At 60.8% G+C, this 13779-nt stretch overlaps 1 protein-coding gene across 2 annotated transcripts; it reads right to left on the bottom strand.

Annotated features, from left to right (window-relative positions):
* Positions 1 to 3464: 3464 nt before the first annotated feature.
* On the bottom strand, positions 3465 to 12597 carry EXOSC2 (exosome component 2). 2 transcript variants are annotated; one of them, XM_002723610.5, is made up of 9 exons: positions 12421 to 12597; positions 8916 to 9017; positions 7934 to 7979; positions 7624 to 7713; positions 6661 to 6726; positions 6387 to 6455; positions 5368 to 5544; positions 4810 to 4938; positions 3465 to 4012 (listed from the first exon to the last, which is right to left on the bottom strand). In XM_002723610.5, exons 1-9 carry the CDS (start codon positions 12540 to 12542, stop codon positions 3932 to 3934), a joined length of 882 nt encoding a protein of 293 aa, XP_002723656.1. In that variant the 5' UTR covers positions 12543 to 12597; the 3' UTR covers positions 3465 to 3931. The 2 variants fall into 2 exon arrangements, with proteins under 2 accessions (XP_002723656.1, XP_008250431.1); XM_008252209.4 differs by lacking the exon at positions 7624 to 7713 and having other exon boundaries at positions 12421 to 12580.
* Between the last annotated feature and the right edge of the window lie 1182 nt (positions 12598 to 13779).

The raw sequence follows: 13779 nt of genomic DNA, 5'->3' as shown, positions 1-13779 counted from the left end.
CCTGGCCGTACCTCTCTCCCTGGAGATGCACTCTGCTTTATAACCCCCCGTGTAACACCACAGAATGATGTCTTTAAGGGCTTGTACCTGGAATCCAGAGCCGAGCAAATGTGTGACTGTCACAAGTAACTGAATGTTGGCAAAGGCTGAGTCAGAGCCTGTAGGCTCACGCATTCCCACTAAAAGTTCAGTTTAGACAAAGCAGCCCACCAGGTTACACCAGTGTGAAAAAAAAAATCTGTTTATTCCATTTTTTAAAAAACACCCACTGGAATTACACTTAGCAAGGGCGCCCTCTACTGAGACAGAGGAGGAATGCAGGCATGGGAAGGTTCTTGCCGGCATAGGTCAATCTCGTGGTCCATCCTCGGCAGATACTGACGGCAGTCTGGGACAGACCCCAGGAGCAGGGTAGAGGCGCTTATATGTACAGCCGTGGTCAAATCCGAGTGTCCCAATCCCCTCTCTCAAAGGCATCCAGCGTGGGCCTCTCAAACAGGGCAGCCGGCCCATCTAAAGTCACGCCACAGTCTATGGAACATTGTCCGCACACAGCTCAAAGCAGGTGACGCCACGAACACCACCAGGGGACAGGAGAGCCCAGCCACTACCTGTGACAGGCGCTCCGGGGCGTCCTTCAGAGAACAGCTTAAGTTGCGGGACCCTGCGTGACTCCACTTTTGTAAAGACTAAGTGATGTGTCCAGGTAAAGGTGTGGACGCGTTACTGCACACACGCGTGTAACACGGGCCCGAGAAGCTAGTGGAGGCCGAGACAACAGGAAGCGAGAGGCGTCTGAACACAGCGACAGGCACCCAGACCACGCTTTCGGCTGTGCGTTTCTGAGGTGCTGGGATGTTTCTAAGGATGTTGTGTCTTAGCCTTAGTGATTAAGGCACTGCCTGCAAGGCCCACGTCCCGTCAGAGTGCCCGTCCCCACCCTTCCAATCCGGCTTTCTGCTCCCTCACACCTGGGAGGCAGCAGGCGCCGGCCGGAGAACTCGGCTTCCTCTCACCTCCGTAGGAGACCGGAGCTGAGAGCTGGGCTCCTGGTTTTGGCCCGGCCCAGCCCTGGCTGTTGCAGGCATTTGGGAACTGAACCACTCGAAGGAAGATCTGTCTGCCTTTCAAATGAAGTTACATAAAGGGGGAGGGGAGGATGGCACTTAGAAAAAAGCAGCAACCACAAAATGAAACAAACAGGGGCCGGCGCTGTGGCGCAGCGGGTTCAAGCCCTGGCCTGCAGTGCCAGCATCCCATATGGGCACCGGTTCAAGTCCCAGCTGCTCCACTTCCCATCCAGCTCTCTGCTGTGGCCTGGGAAAGCAGCAGCAGATGGCCCAGGTCCTTGGGCCCCTGCACCCACGTGGGAGACCCAGAAGCTCCTGGTTCCTGATTGGTGCAGCTCTGGCTGTTGCAGCCATTTGGGGAGCAGGCCAACAGATGGAAGACCTCTCTGTCTCTATAACTCTTTCAAATAAATTCAAACAAACAAACAAACACAGAAGCCAGTGTTGTAATGCAGTGGGGTAAGCAACCATCTGCAACACTGGCTTCCTATATGGACACTGGTTCATCCCAGCTGCTCAGCTTCTAACCCAGCTCCCTGCTACTACACCTGGGAAAGCAGTAGAGGATGGTCCCTGCACCCATGTGGGAGACCTGCATAAACTTCCAGGCTCCCGGCTTCCGCCTGGCTGAGCCCCAGCCATCGTGGCCACTTGGGGAGTGAACCAGCGGATGGACGTTCCCCCCACCCTGTAACTCTTTCAGATAAATTCAACAAAACAAGTGATACAACTTGAGAAAAATAAGAATGAAATGAAACTGTACAGAGTAATGTTACAAAGAAGCATGCTTTTTCATCAGAGACACGCTGTATTTCAAAGCCGTCAAAAAGGCAAGGTTCAGTCACTACCCCGAAGCTCTCGGGTTCGCATTCCCAGGTGGCCGCGCAGTGGCGAGGTGTCCACCGGGGCGTCATCCACGCCCTCCTCAAGCCGCATGCAGCTCCGAATGACCCCAGCCTCAGATGAGAAACCAGTGACGCCAGCGCATTTCCCAGCGTCACCAAACAGCTCCCGCAGGCGCACAGAGCAGCGGGTTAAGCCGCCGCCTGGAAGCCTCTGTCCCGAGTGTTGGTTTGAACCCAGCCCCTTGTAACGTACAGGGGACAGCAACGGATGATGGTTCAGGCACTTCAGTTTCTGCCACCCACATAGGAAGGCCAGATGGAGCTCCTGGCTCCCGCCTGGTCCAGCCCTGGCTGGTGCAGCCATTTGAGGCATGAACCAGTGGACGGAGGATCCTATTACTGTGTCTTTCAGGGCATGAACCAGTGGACGGAGGGTCCTATTACTGTGTCTTTCAGATCAATGACTTTAAAACAGTTCACACAGTTCACATACGTGCAATAAACCGCACTTGCACAGGACACCTTGCAATTTTTCTAAACGGGCGGGCACTTGGCCGTGATCAACACGCTCACCAGGACGACGCTCCTGACTGAGGTCAGCTCCAGCGACCCCGGCTTCCGGCTGCTGCAGACCCAGGAAGCGGCAGGCGGTGCCTCCCAAATCTGACCGCAGATGCAGTCCTGGCTGCGCCACTTCCCATCTGGCTCCCTGCCAATGCGCCTGGGAAAGCAGTGGAGGAGGGCCCTGGGCCCTGGCACCAGGGGAAACATGGATGGAGTTCTTGGCTCCTGGGCTCAGCCTGGCCCAGCCCTGGCCGTTGCAGTCATTTGGGGCATGAACCAGCAGATAAAGATTTCTTTGTCACTCTGCCTTTCAAATAAGTAAAACTACCAGGGCATCATTTTTTTTTTAATTTTTAAAAGATGTATATATTTATTTGAAAGGCAGAGTTACAGAGAGGCAGAGACAGAGAGAGGGCTTCCATTCACTGGTTCACTCTCTAGATGGCCACAACAGCTAGAGCGGGGCCGATCAGAAGCCAGGAGCTTCTTCTGGGTCTCCCATGGGGGTGCAGGGGCCCAAGCACTCGGGCCATTTTCACTGCTTTCCCGGGCCACAGCAGAGAGCTGGATCGGAAGTGGAGCAGCCGGTCTCAAACAGGCGCCCCTATGGGATGCGGGCATGTAGCATGGTTTTACTGCCATGCCACCGCGCTGGCCCCAGGGTATCACTTTTTGGTTCTCAGGACAAATGGGAATTCTAACACTTCTGAGAGCTTCAGCTTCCTGCTTTAATCTCTTAACCTTGAACAATTCAGAAGCTAATGTGTTACTACTTCAATTATCAGAAGAAAACAGCCTTGCTTTCCCATCTCCACTTTTCTTATTTGTTCCCTTTATGCCCATTAAAGCACCCGGAAGCACACGGGCCAGGACGTTCATCCTCTCTGAGGACCACCCGGCCTCTCCCAGCTCGCGCTCCTGGGCCGGCAGGCGCAGGCAGCCTCGCGTGGCCGTCTCTGGAAGGAACACGCGATGGGAAACGAGCTTCCAAGCACGCGGGAGGCCACCTTTATTCTCCCCCTCACTGCTGGCCGCCCTTGCCGGCTGTGTTCTCCGAGGCGGTGGGGACGGAGGCCGGCGCACGGCGTGTGGGGTGAGGGCTGTCACCATTCTACTGGGGGCAGGTGCACAGGGCACTGGCCCTTGTGAATGACAGAGTGGGAGACAAGCGAGTCTCCTCATTGTTCTGGGGTGTGGGAGGGCCTGGACGCGGCACTGCAAAACCCAAAACCGCCCACCAGTGCTGGGCCTCGGGCGGCAAACCCCAGGCCGGAAGTGCTGCTCACTGCCCCAGGCTGTCTTGGGACAGAAGGCAGGCCACAGGCTGGAGGCGGCCACGCGGCTGTGACGCAGGCAAAGCGAGCGTCTCTCAGCGCTTCTCTGAGCTGCAGGTGGGACCTCGTGGGGAGAGCCGCTCCAGCAAGGTACGCCGGGCCACCCCTCGGAAGCCGCTTAGCCTTCCTGTTCCAGAAGTCTCTGGCGCGTTTCCAATACAATCTCCTCCGTTATTTCTGGCTTTAAGATGTCTTTGATCTGAAAAAAAAACAAAAAGGAAACAAGGTGTTTGTTGGTAAACAAACCCACCATCTGCAGAGCCGCCGCACCCAGGCGAGCACAGCCAGCCAGCCCGGCCCACACAGCCCGTTCTGCTCCTCGTCACACTCGGCGGGCGCAGCAGGACAGGATCTGCCGCCCCGGCCTGCGCGGTCAGCAGGACCCGCCGGCGTACGGTGACGCCGAGAACAGCTCTGACCTGACATCCACTAAAGGAAGGAGCTGGGGGCCAGCCCTGTGGTGCAGGTCAAGCAGTGACCCCGGCATCCCACATGGCTCCGGTTCAAGTCGACTCCACTTCTGACCCAGCTCCCTGCTGATGCGCCTGGGAAGGCAGCGGGAGATGGCCCAGATACTGGGCCCCTGCACCCACGTGCGAGACCCAGATAAGGCTCCTGGCTTCGGCCTGGCCCAGCCCCAGCTGTTACAGCCTTTTTGGGAGTGAACCAGCGGATAGAAGATCTGTCTCTCTCGGTAACTCTGCCTTTCAAGTAATAATAATTTTAAAATAAGACAGCAAACAAGCAGAAATTTGGGCTGCACAGGACAAAGTCCGGGGTTAGTGTCCCAAAGCAGGCCCCTCTGGCAGACCCAGCCCGCCCGCCTGCCCGCCCACGACCACACTGAGAACGCTGCCGGTGTCTGGGGGAGGACCCAGCAGGCTCCCAGGGTGGCTGTCAGCTCATCCTGACGGCCACAGCAGGGGCACGTGGAGCTGAGGGCGCGCTGGACTGCCCGGATCAGGGGTCCCGGAGGACACGGGCAGCCCGGGGTACCTGATGCGGCAGGGACGCCTCGTAGCAGTACAGGATGCTGGTGTCATACAGCATCATCCTCTGGGTGGCCAGCGCGACGACGCAGTTCCGGAGCCGGGATATCACCTCTCGGTCGGCGAGGGACACGGGCTGGGGGAGCCCAGGGAAGGGCCACAGAGCAGGGTGGGTGAGTGACTGGCCCCGGGACTCGCGACAAGGACCGCTTTCCTGACGCCAGTGTCACCCTGGGACTGCACCCAGGCGGCTGGCTGCGAGGGAGGGCGACAGAGGGCTTCCGCAGCTCCCTGCCTGGCACCCTGCAGCTCTGCCTTCTCCGCCCACCAAGAGAGACCAGTCATCGGGGAGAAGGCAGGGCCGCGTCCACGAGCAAACCTCCCTGGAGGAATGCAAACTCAGACGGCAGCAGGCTGGTGAGGCTCCGCTCAGGGCCGGGCTCCCCCCAGGGTCACATCGCACAGTGACATCGGGGCCGCCTGAGCTCATGGAACAACACCCCTAGCGACACAGGGCAGTGGGGACCAAAGCAACACGTGGCACCGGGCCGCGTGGCTCCCTCACCTCCAGGTCTGCGATGAAGCCCCCCGCGTCCTCTTCCTTGTACTCGGGGGTCGGGTAGATCCAGATGAAGCCATTGTTGCCAAGGATCACGGAGGCGCCGCAGGGCAGGTCGTGGAAGTGGGTCTTCTGCCGCTTCACCAGCGAGGGCGACACCTGCACCAGGACACCTTGGCCTAGCTGCAGAAACACACGGTGAGCAGGACCGCCCGCGGACGCGGTGCCCTTCCGCTAACACTCGCTGTCGCCAGCATGCACTCCTATGGAGCACGCGTCTGGGCTCACGACGCCCCGACGGGAGACTCCCGGCACTCCCTGCTGTCATTCCCCTCCGCGGTGGCCGTGACGCGCTGACGCACGGCTGGCGCGCTGGCTGTCAGGGGAGCCGGCGCTGGTGAGGACCTGAACACCAGCTTCCTGTCGGCCAAGAAGCAATGACCCCAGCGCCTGCACCTTAACCCCACATGCCTGTCTCGCCGGCGAGATGGGTGCTCCTGGCCAAGAGCTGGGCCAGCCCTAAGTCCGCATGCTGCTGGGGGTCGCTGCCCCGGCCCGTGGGGTCGCATGTCACCCGGGCCGTCGCTGAGGTCTGTTCCACTCAGGAAATGCAGCGCTCCACCCACTCAGAGCCAAGGCTAATAACTCGTAATGTGTTAAGAAGTAGGCTGTCTTAAAAACAAACAGCCTCGATAATGTTGCCTCCCACAGGAACAGCCGAGGAGTGTCACCTGCAGGCCCAGATGACAAACCCATCTGCAGCTAACAGTATTCATGTTATCAGTGGGGCTTTGTCTCGGGCTGCAGCGCCCCCTGGAGGGAGCAGAGAATACAGCTCTCAGGCCTCATTGTCGCTTACAAAGCTTACAAAGCTCCCCACCCACGACCACCAAACGCAAGGAGCGATCAGTGCGGGGGACGCCCGCCCGCCCGTGCGCTTCACCCCGGGGTTCCCTAAATCAGAGTTTCAGGACCAGGGCAAGTCAGATGCAGGCGGGCACCCACAACAGCAAGAGCCCACTTACTTTGCCGTATTTCAGGCTCCTCGTGTGCAGAGAAACGGCTCCGTCCGAGAACACGGCCTGGACCTCAGCCTGGCCAGGGTGATGAAGGAGCAAACAGCGGCCTCGCGTGGCCCCGCCCCTCCATCAACTCCTCCTCCGGCTCCGCCCCAAGAGCCCGACTCTGGACGGTGCTGTGGGCAGGTGGCATGCCCCAGGCCTCCCGTCTCGGCCAGGATGCCACGTGCACCATGGCAGGGACCCCACCCATCGGGGAGGCGTCCGGGGTGCAGGATACACTGATGAGGTCCCCTTCCTGCAGGAAGCCCCTCATGGCCAGCTCGTCCTCCGCGGACCTCCTTCTCTGAAACACACACAGCATGCGCACGTCAGCCGGCACAGCGCTCTGCCCGCGGCCGCGCTCACACCCCCGAGATCTTGGAAGCCAACCACAGCGGCCACACGCTAGGACACACTGGAACAGCCACGCACTAGGATGGCCACACGCTAGGACAGCCACGTGCTCAGCCAGCCACACACTAGGATGGCCGCACGCTGGGAGGCCACCTGCTCAGATGGCCACACGCTACGAACGAAGGCCCGAGGGGTTCACCTGAGCCGCCCACCCTCAGCGGCTCCCATGGGACACACCACCTGCTGATCCTGACGCCTGTGTCTCTGCTCACGTATTTGCTTTTATCTCCGACTGCCTGAGCTCATTTAAATTCTCTCCAGCCTCCAAGGATCAATTCCGATGCCAGCCCTGCCTAGGAGCGGCTCTCGCTGAAATTAATCACTCCTTTTGTCCGCCGGCACGCTGCCAGGTGTTTGTTGTCAGTTATCTCTCGGCTCCAGCCGGCTGGAAGCTCTCTGGGGAACTCAGCCATGCCTCCTTTATCTTGGCATTCGGCTCAGGACCCCGCGCAGCGAGCGCCCGTGAGAAAGGTGAGCCGTGGCATCTTACAGAAGGGCGCAGCTTAGTCACTGCGGCCGTCTGGAATGTCTGGGTGAGCAAACGCCATTCAACAGACTCCTCTGCACTCGGCTTCCCGGGGATCACCGGTGTGAGAGCTCTGCCCTGCGCTGATCCCACCCCGCACCCTGCCTGCGCTGGGGCACCTGGGCCAGGTGAACAGCCGCACAGCGACCTGGGCAGCACACAGGGACGCCCCGAGCGCGGGGCAAAGCTCCCCGCTGGAGACACGGGCCCCCGCCTCTTGCTGGCCCCCAGGAAGCCCCAGGAGCCCGCCGGGGCCCCTACCAGCTCTCCTCCAGGGAGGTTCATGGACGACAGGAGCAGGACTGAGTCGAGCCTGGAGTTGGTCTCCACCTTCCACCTCTTCTGCTGAACCTGCAGACAGACCCCGCACTCCTGGACACACGCTCCGGGGCCAGCGCGCACATCGCAGCTGACAGTAACCCCGGACGTGACGGGCCTAATGGCCCCATCACCGTCACACGGCGGCCTAACGCAACTAAGCATGTCAGCGGGGTTAACCACGAGTGACCATCCCACTCAGGGAAAGACCCCAGCTCGCCTCGGCTCGGCGAGACGCCGGCGCCCAACGTACCTCTGTGATCCTCCCCACCACAATGTCTCCGACTTCACCGTTGTATCTGGAAGAGAAAACAAACAGGCACCCTCAGCGCCCAGACTCCTCCAGGCCCGGTGCTGTCGGGGGGCCCGGCCCGGCCGGCGAGAGCGGACTTCTCACAGACCCCACGGCTGTGCTCCGGGATGGAAGCTTCAGACGTCCTGGGCACAGCCTGACCAGCCAACCTCCAACAAGTCACTTCCTGCAAGCACTGTGTTGAGCCTAAGACCCCTATCCTGTCACATCACAGGACAAGGAAAAGCATGGGCTATCCCCCTGCAGAACACGGGTGTGTTCTGTGCCCGACAAAGGAAAAGGGACAAGGACGCCAGGCAGAGGGATGCCAATGCCACCGCACCACGCTGCCGGCCGGCTCCCACCCGTGGCCTGCGGCCTGCGCTCCGGTGCTGTTCCCTCGCTCCCAGCTCCACCACTGAAGGCTTGGCAGAGGCCACTTCGCCTTCAAGCCCACCCTGGCCTCCAAAGGCTTCTGGACACCGCGATGCTGGCGCACTCCCCGGATCTCAGCTGCCGGAACGGCCAGCCACCGCCATCACCATTTAGGTGCACGGCCCCTGATCCACCCCTGCCCCCAACAGCCCCACGGCCAGCGACTTCCACACACAGAAGGCAGCCGGGTCCACCCTCTGCTCCCGCCCCCAGCAGGCCGCTGTGCGCCTGCCTCTGCTCCCTGCCGGCACCCACTCCCCTGACTCCCTGGCTTCCTTCCTGGGGCTCCCCCTTATTGCACGGCTCCGAGACTTTCCAGGTGCCGCCTGGCTGAACGCCACCGGGGCTAGGAGGCAGCGTGCGGAGGAGGGAGCCTGGCTCGGAGCGCCCAGGCGGTGGGGGACGCCTCTGCCGCCCACAGCGGGGTCAGGCTGAGGCTCAGGCCGTGGCAGGCGGGGTGGGAGAGGCCTGATGGGACAGGACGGGAGCGCGCACCTGTTGCTCTCACCTGGTTTTCAGCGCTTTCACGCAGATCAGCTTGTTCACTCGCTCCACACAGCCGGCCACGGAGGCGATGAGCTTCTCCTCCCCCATGTAGGTCCCGTGGCCCCTGTCGCGAGAGGCAGAGACGCTGGGACCTGGGACCCGGGCGCCCTCTGCACTACACGTGAGCTCCTCCAGCACCGCCCGCTCCTGCTGCCCTCCCTGCGGGCCACACCCCTTCTCCAGAGAGGTCGCTCCAACGTCACCGCCTCCAGCAGCCCGCCTGGCCCATCCCAGGGGCGGGCAGGGGCACAGCGGCCAAGTCACCACGTGGGACCCCCATAGCCCACACCGGGGGGCTTGCTGTGAGTCTCGGTTACCCCACTTTTTTTTAAAGATTTATTTTACTTGAAAGTCAGAGATACACAGAGAGGAGAGGCAGAAGGAGGGAGAGGGAGAGGGAGAGGGAGAGAGGCAGAGGCAGAGGCAGAGGGAGAGGGAGAGGGAGAGGGAGAGGGAGAGGGAGAGGGAGAGGGAGAGGGAGAGGGAGACGGAAGAGAGGGAGAGAGGGAGAGAGAGGGAGAAGGGTCTTCCATCCGCTGGTTCACTCCCCAAATGGCTGCAATGGCCAGGAGCCAGGAGCTTCCTCCAGGTCTCCCACGTGGGTGCAGGCGCCGGCCCCGGCTACCCCACTTCTGATCCAGTTCCTGCTAACGCAGTCCCTAGGAGGCAGCAGATCCCGGTCCCCGGCACACATGCGAGAGACCCAGACTGAGTTGCCGGGGTCCTTCCTGCCTTTGGCCTGGCCTAGCCCTGGCTCTCGTGGGCGTTTGCGGGAGCGAAACGCCAGATGGAGGGTCTCCCCTGCCTTTGCTATTACAGACAAAGCAAACAGTGTCCCACCCCACTGCCGCCGTATCCCCAAGCACGCTCTCCATTTATGCCTTATTTGTTGCTGTTTAAGATTTATTTATTTATTTCAAAGGCAGAGTGACAGGGAGACAGACAGACATATCTTCCATCCCTGGCTCACTCCCCACATGGCTGCAAGGGCTGGGGCTGGGTCAAGCCAGGCCAGGAGCCCTGAGCTCCACCAGGTCTCCCACGTGTGTGCAGGGCCCAAGCCCTTGGGCCATCTTCTGCTGCCCTCCCAGGCCACAGCAGAGAGCTGGATCAGAAGTGGAGCAGCCGGGACTCTAACCTGGGCTGGGATACGGGCTGCTGGGGCCTCAAGCCATGGCCTAACCCCTGGTGCCGCAACACTGACCCCACTCCTTGTCTGCTGTTGTGCTAACGTATTCCTTTTTCTTTTTCTTTTCTTTTTTTTGACAGGCAGAGTGGACAGTGAGAGAGAGAAAGGTCTTCCTTTGCTGTTGGTTCACCCCCCAATGGCCACCACGGCCGGCGCACCGCGCTGATCCGATGGCAGGAGCCAGGTGCTTTTCCTGGTCTCCCATGGGGTGCAGGGCCCAAGCACTTGGGCCATCCTCCACTGCACTCCCTGGCCACAGCAGACAGCTGGCCTGGAAGAGGGGCAACCGGGACAGAATCCGGCGCCCCGACCGGGACTAGAACCCGGTGTGCCGGCGCTGCAGGTGGAGGATTAGCCTAGTGAGCCGCGGCGCCGGCCAACATATTCCTCACTATCTGTGTCTCCCCAGACGCCAACTCCGCCAGGACAGAATTCATTTTGTTCACTGCTACACCCAGACCACACGGACTACAAATATATGGCGAAAGTACGAACACAGGAATGAATTTTAACATTTCGGAGATTCCAACAACCTCAAACTTGGGGTGGGGCCAGCAGGTTGGGCCTCCGCCTGCAGCGCCGGCATCCCATGTGGGTGCCAGTTCAAGTCCTGGCTGCTCCACTTCCCGTCCAGCTCCCTGCTATGGCCTGGGAGAGCAGCAGAGGAGGGCCCAGTGCTTGGGCCCCTGCACCTGCCCGGGAGCCCCGGGAGAAGTTAGGGGAGTGGTGGTGGGCGTGCAAGTGTTCAGCCTGTAGCTAAGAAGCCGGCCTCCCACATCTGGTGCCTGGGTCTGACTGCTGGCTCCGGCTTCCTGCGAACACAGACCCGGGGAAGCGGCAGTGACAACTCAAGCGACTGGCTCTCTGCCACCCACGTGGGAGACCCACGTTGCGCTCCTGGCTCCTGGCTCCAGCCAGAGGGTTGCAGGCAGTTGAGAAGTGAAACAACACTCTGTCTCTCTCAAAAATAAATAAGCAGGGGCCGGCGCCGCGGCTCACTTGGTTAATCCTCCACCTGTGGCACTGGCATCCCATATGGGCACTGGGTTCGAGTCCCAGTCACTCCTCTTCCTGTCCAGCTCTCTGCTGTGGCCCGGGAGTGCAGTGGAGGATGGCCCAAGTGCTTCGGCCCTGCACCCCATGGGAGACCAGGAGAAGCACCTGGCTCCTGCCATCGGATCAGCACAGCGCAAGGCCCATGGCGGCCATTGGGGGGGTGAACCAACAGACGAAGACCTTTCTGTCTCTCTCACTGTCCACTCTGCCTGTCAAATAAATAAAAATAAACAAATATTGATGCTGAAGATGATGTACACCCGGCAAACGTGCATTCCTACAAAAAACCAAGAGGCTGAAACACTGCCAGTGCTTATCTCTGCCGGCGATCTAACGGTGAGTCTTGTATCTTTCCCATCCGACCCTTCAGTAACTCCCGTCAGAAATTCTTACAGATCAGGAACCGGACCTCTGATAAGGTGACTGGCAGGCGGGGAGCCCCCCTTGTCCCCCAACTACAAGGCCCTGCACTGCCCTGCGGCACAGCGTGTATTCATGCAAGGTAGTTCATGCAACCTTGAGTCTTCCTAAGCCCACACAGGAACGACCCCTACCCCGGGCCCAAGCTGGGTGGGGGGCTCAGGGAGGAGGAGGGAAGCCAAGTCTGCCCTCCGTCCGCCCCCGGCTGGGAACCGCAGGGTCCCCGACTTACCGCCCCCGCCCCCGCACACCGCCGGGACCCGCGGAGTCCCCTTCCTCCCGCCCCCGCCCCCAGACACCGCCGGGACCCGCAGAGACCCCGACTTACCGCCCCCCGCCCCCGCCCCCAGACACCGCCGGGACCCGCAGAGACCCCGATTTACCGCCCCCGGACACGGCCGGGACCCGCAGAGACCCCGATTTACCGCCCCCGGACACGGCCGGGACCCGCAGAGACCCCGATTTACCGCCCCCGGACACGGCCGAGACCCGCAGAGACCCCGACTTACCGCCCCCCGCCCCCGCCCCCGGACACCGCCGGGACCCGCAGAGTCCCCCTCCTCCCGCCCCCGCCCCCGGACACGGCCGGACCCGTAGAGTCCCCTTCCTCCCGCCCCCAGCAAGGAACGCCCAGAGATCGGCGCTTCAGACCCCCAGAGTCGGGGCCGCCAGAGTGCAGGCGAGGCGGCGTCAGGGACTCGTCTCGCAGACGACGCCGAGGGGCTGCCCTGGGCCCCGGTCGGGCCCGCAGATCACGTGCAGAGCCCTGCGGCCGCCCCCTGCACCCCGGGGCCCCCCGTACCGCATGAAGCCCGTGTCCGTGGTGATCGTGTCCCCCGGCACCACCAGGTGCTTCTTGGTATCACGCCCCAGACTCTCGCTGGGAAGCTTCCTCGCCACCGGAAGGCGCATCTCCATCGCCATCTTGGCGCCAATAACCTGCGCAGGCGCAGCTCGGCCCGGAGCCGCGGAATTCAGCCCGGCAACTCCGAGAGGGGCGGTCTGGGGCGGGGCCTCAGGGCAGCCGCCAATGGGAGCGCACGGTGTGGCAGCCATGTTGACTACTGGCAACCGTTATGTTAACCCGAAGGGGAGGAATGCGGAGTTTCCACGTTTATTACTGGCAAGGGTGCACCTGTGGCGTGATGGCATTCCACAAGCTATTGTTTGTGGCTTTTTATCAAAGCTGTCTGGTACTGCCATCCTGCTTATTGTTTACCAGCGTTAGACGTAATTGAGGAATGGGCCTCTGAGTTTCCGTCCAGCTCTAAGCCGCTAAAATCTGATTTTTGTATGACAGCGCCCAGGAGGACACGATTTCAACAGAAAGCATAGCCATACTTTCTTTTTTTCAAAAGATTTATTGGGACTGGCGCTGGGACGCAGTGGGGGTAAGCCGCTGCCTGCAGCGCTGATTTCCCATTGGGCGCCCAGCTGCTCCACTTCCCATCCAGCTCCCTGCTGATGCGCCTGGGAAAGCAGTGGAAGATGGCCCAAGTGCTGGGGCCCCTGCACCCTCGTGGGAGACCTGGAGGAAGCTCCTGGCTTCGGCCTGGCCCAGTTCTGGCCCTTGCAGCCATTTGAGGAGTGAACCAGTGGATGGAAGACCTCTCTGTCTCACTGTCTCTCTGTCTCTCTCTCTCTCTCTAACTCTGCCTTTCAAATAAATAAATGCTTTTAAAAAGACAGTGTTTAAGGAGCCAAGCAATTTCTAAAGCAGTGTTCCAAGTTTAGGGAAAAAAGATTTATTTGAAGGGCAAAGCCACAGGGAGAGACAGCGAAAGATCTCCCATCTGATGGTTCACTCCCCAAGTGGCCAGAAACTAGGAGCCAGGAACTCCCCCCACAGGTCTCCCATGCAGGTGCAGGGGCCCGAGCACTTGGGCCATCCCCTGCTGCTTTCCCAGGAGCATTAGCAGGGGGCTGGATCGGAAGTGGAGCGGCCGGGACTTGAACCTGCACCCACATGAGATGCCAGAATAGAAGGTGATGGCTTAACCCATTGTGCCCTGGCGCCAGCCCCAAGCGCCCCACTTCACACTGTTCCCAGTGGCCCCAGTCGGTCAGAACAGCCGCCTCACGGCTGCTGGGTCAACCCAGCCCGCACCCCCACCCACAGGCAGCACGCCGGACACTGCTGAGCCAGCTGACTTCTCTGAAA

This window comes from Oryctolagus cuniculus, chromosome 1, assembly GCF_964237555.1.
Source record: "Oryctolagus cuniculus chromosome 1, mOryCun1.1, whole genome shotgun sequence".
Taxonomy (NCBI): domain Eukaryota; kingdom Metazoa; phylum Chordata; class Mammalia; order Lagomorpha; family Leporidae; genus Oryctolagus; species Oryctolagus cuniculus.
This window is presented reverse-complemented; position numbering and strand designations above follow the sequence as displayed.

Coding starts and splice junctions, on each gene's coding strand:
- EXOSC2 (XM_002723610.5), bottom strand. CDS start 12,542: ATGGCGATGGAGATGCGCCTTCCGGTGGCGAGGAAGCTTCCCAGCGAG. Junction 9,018..12,420: donor ACGGACACGGGCTTCATGCG/GTACGGGGGGCC, acceptor CTCTCGCGACAG/GGGCCACGGGACCTACATGG. Junction 4,013..4,809: donor AGGCGTCCCTGCCGCATCAG/GTACCCCGGGCT, acceptor TTTTTTTTTCAG/ATCAAAGACATCTTAAAGCC.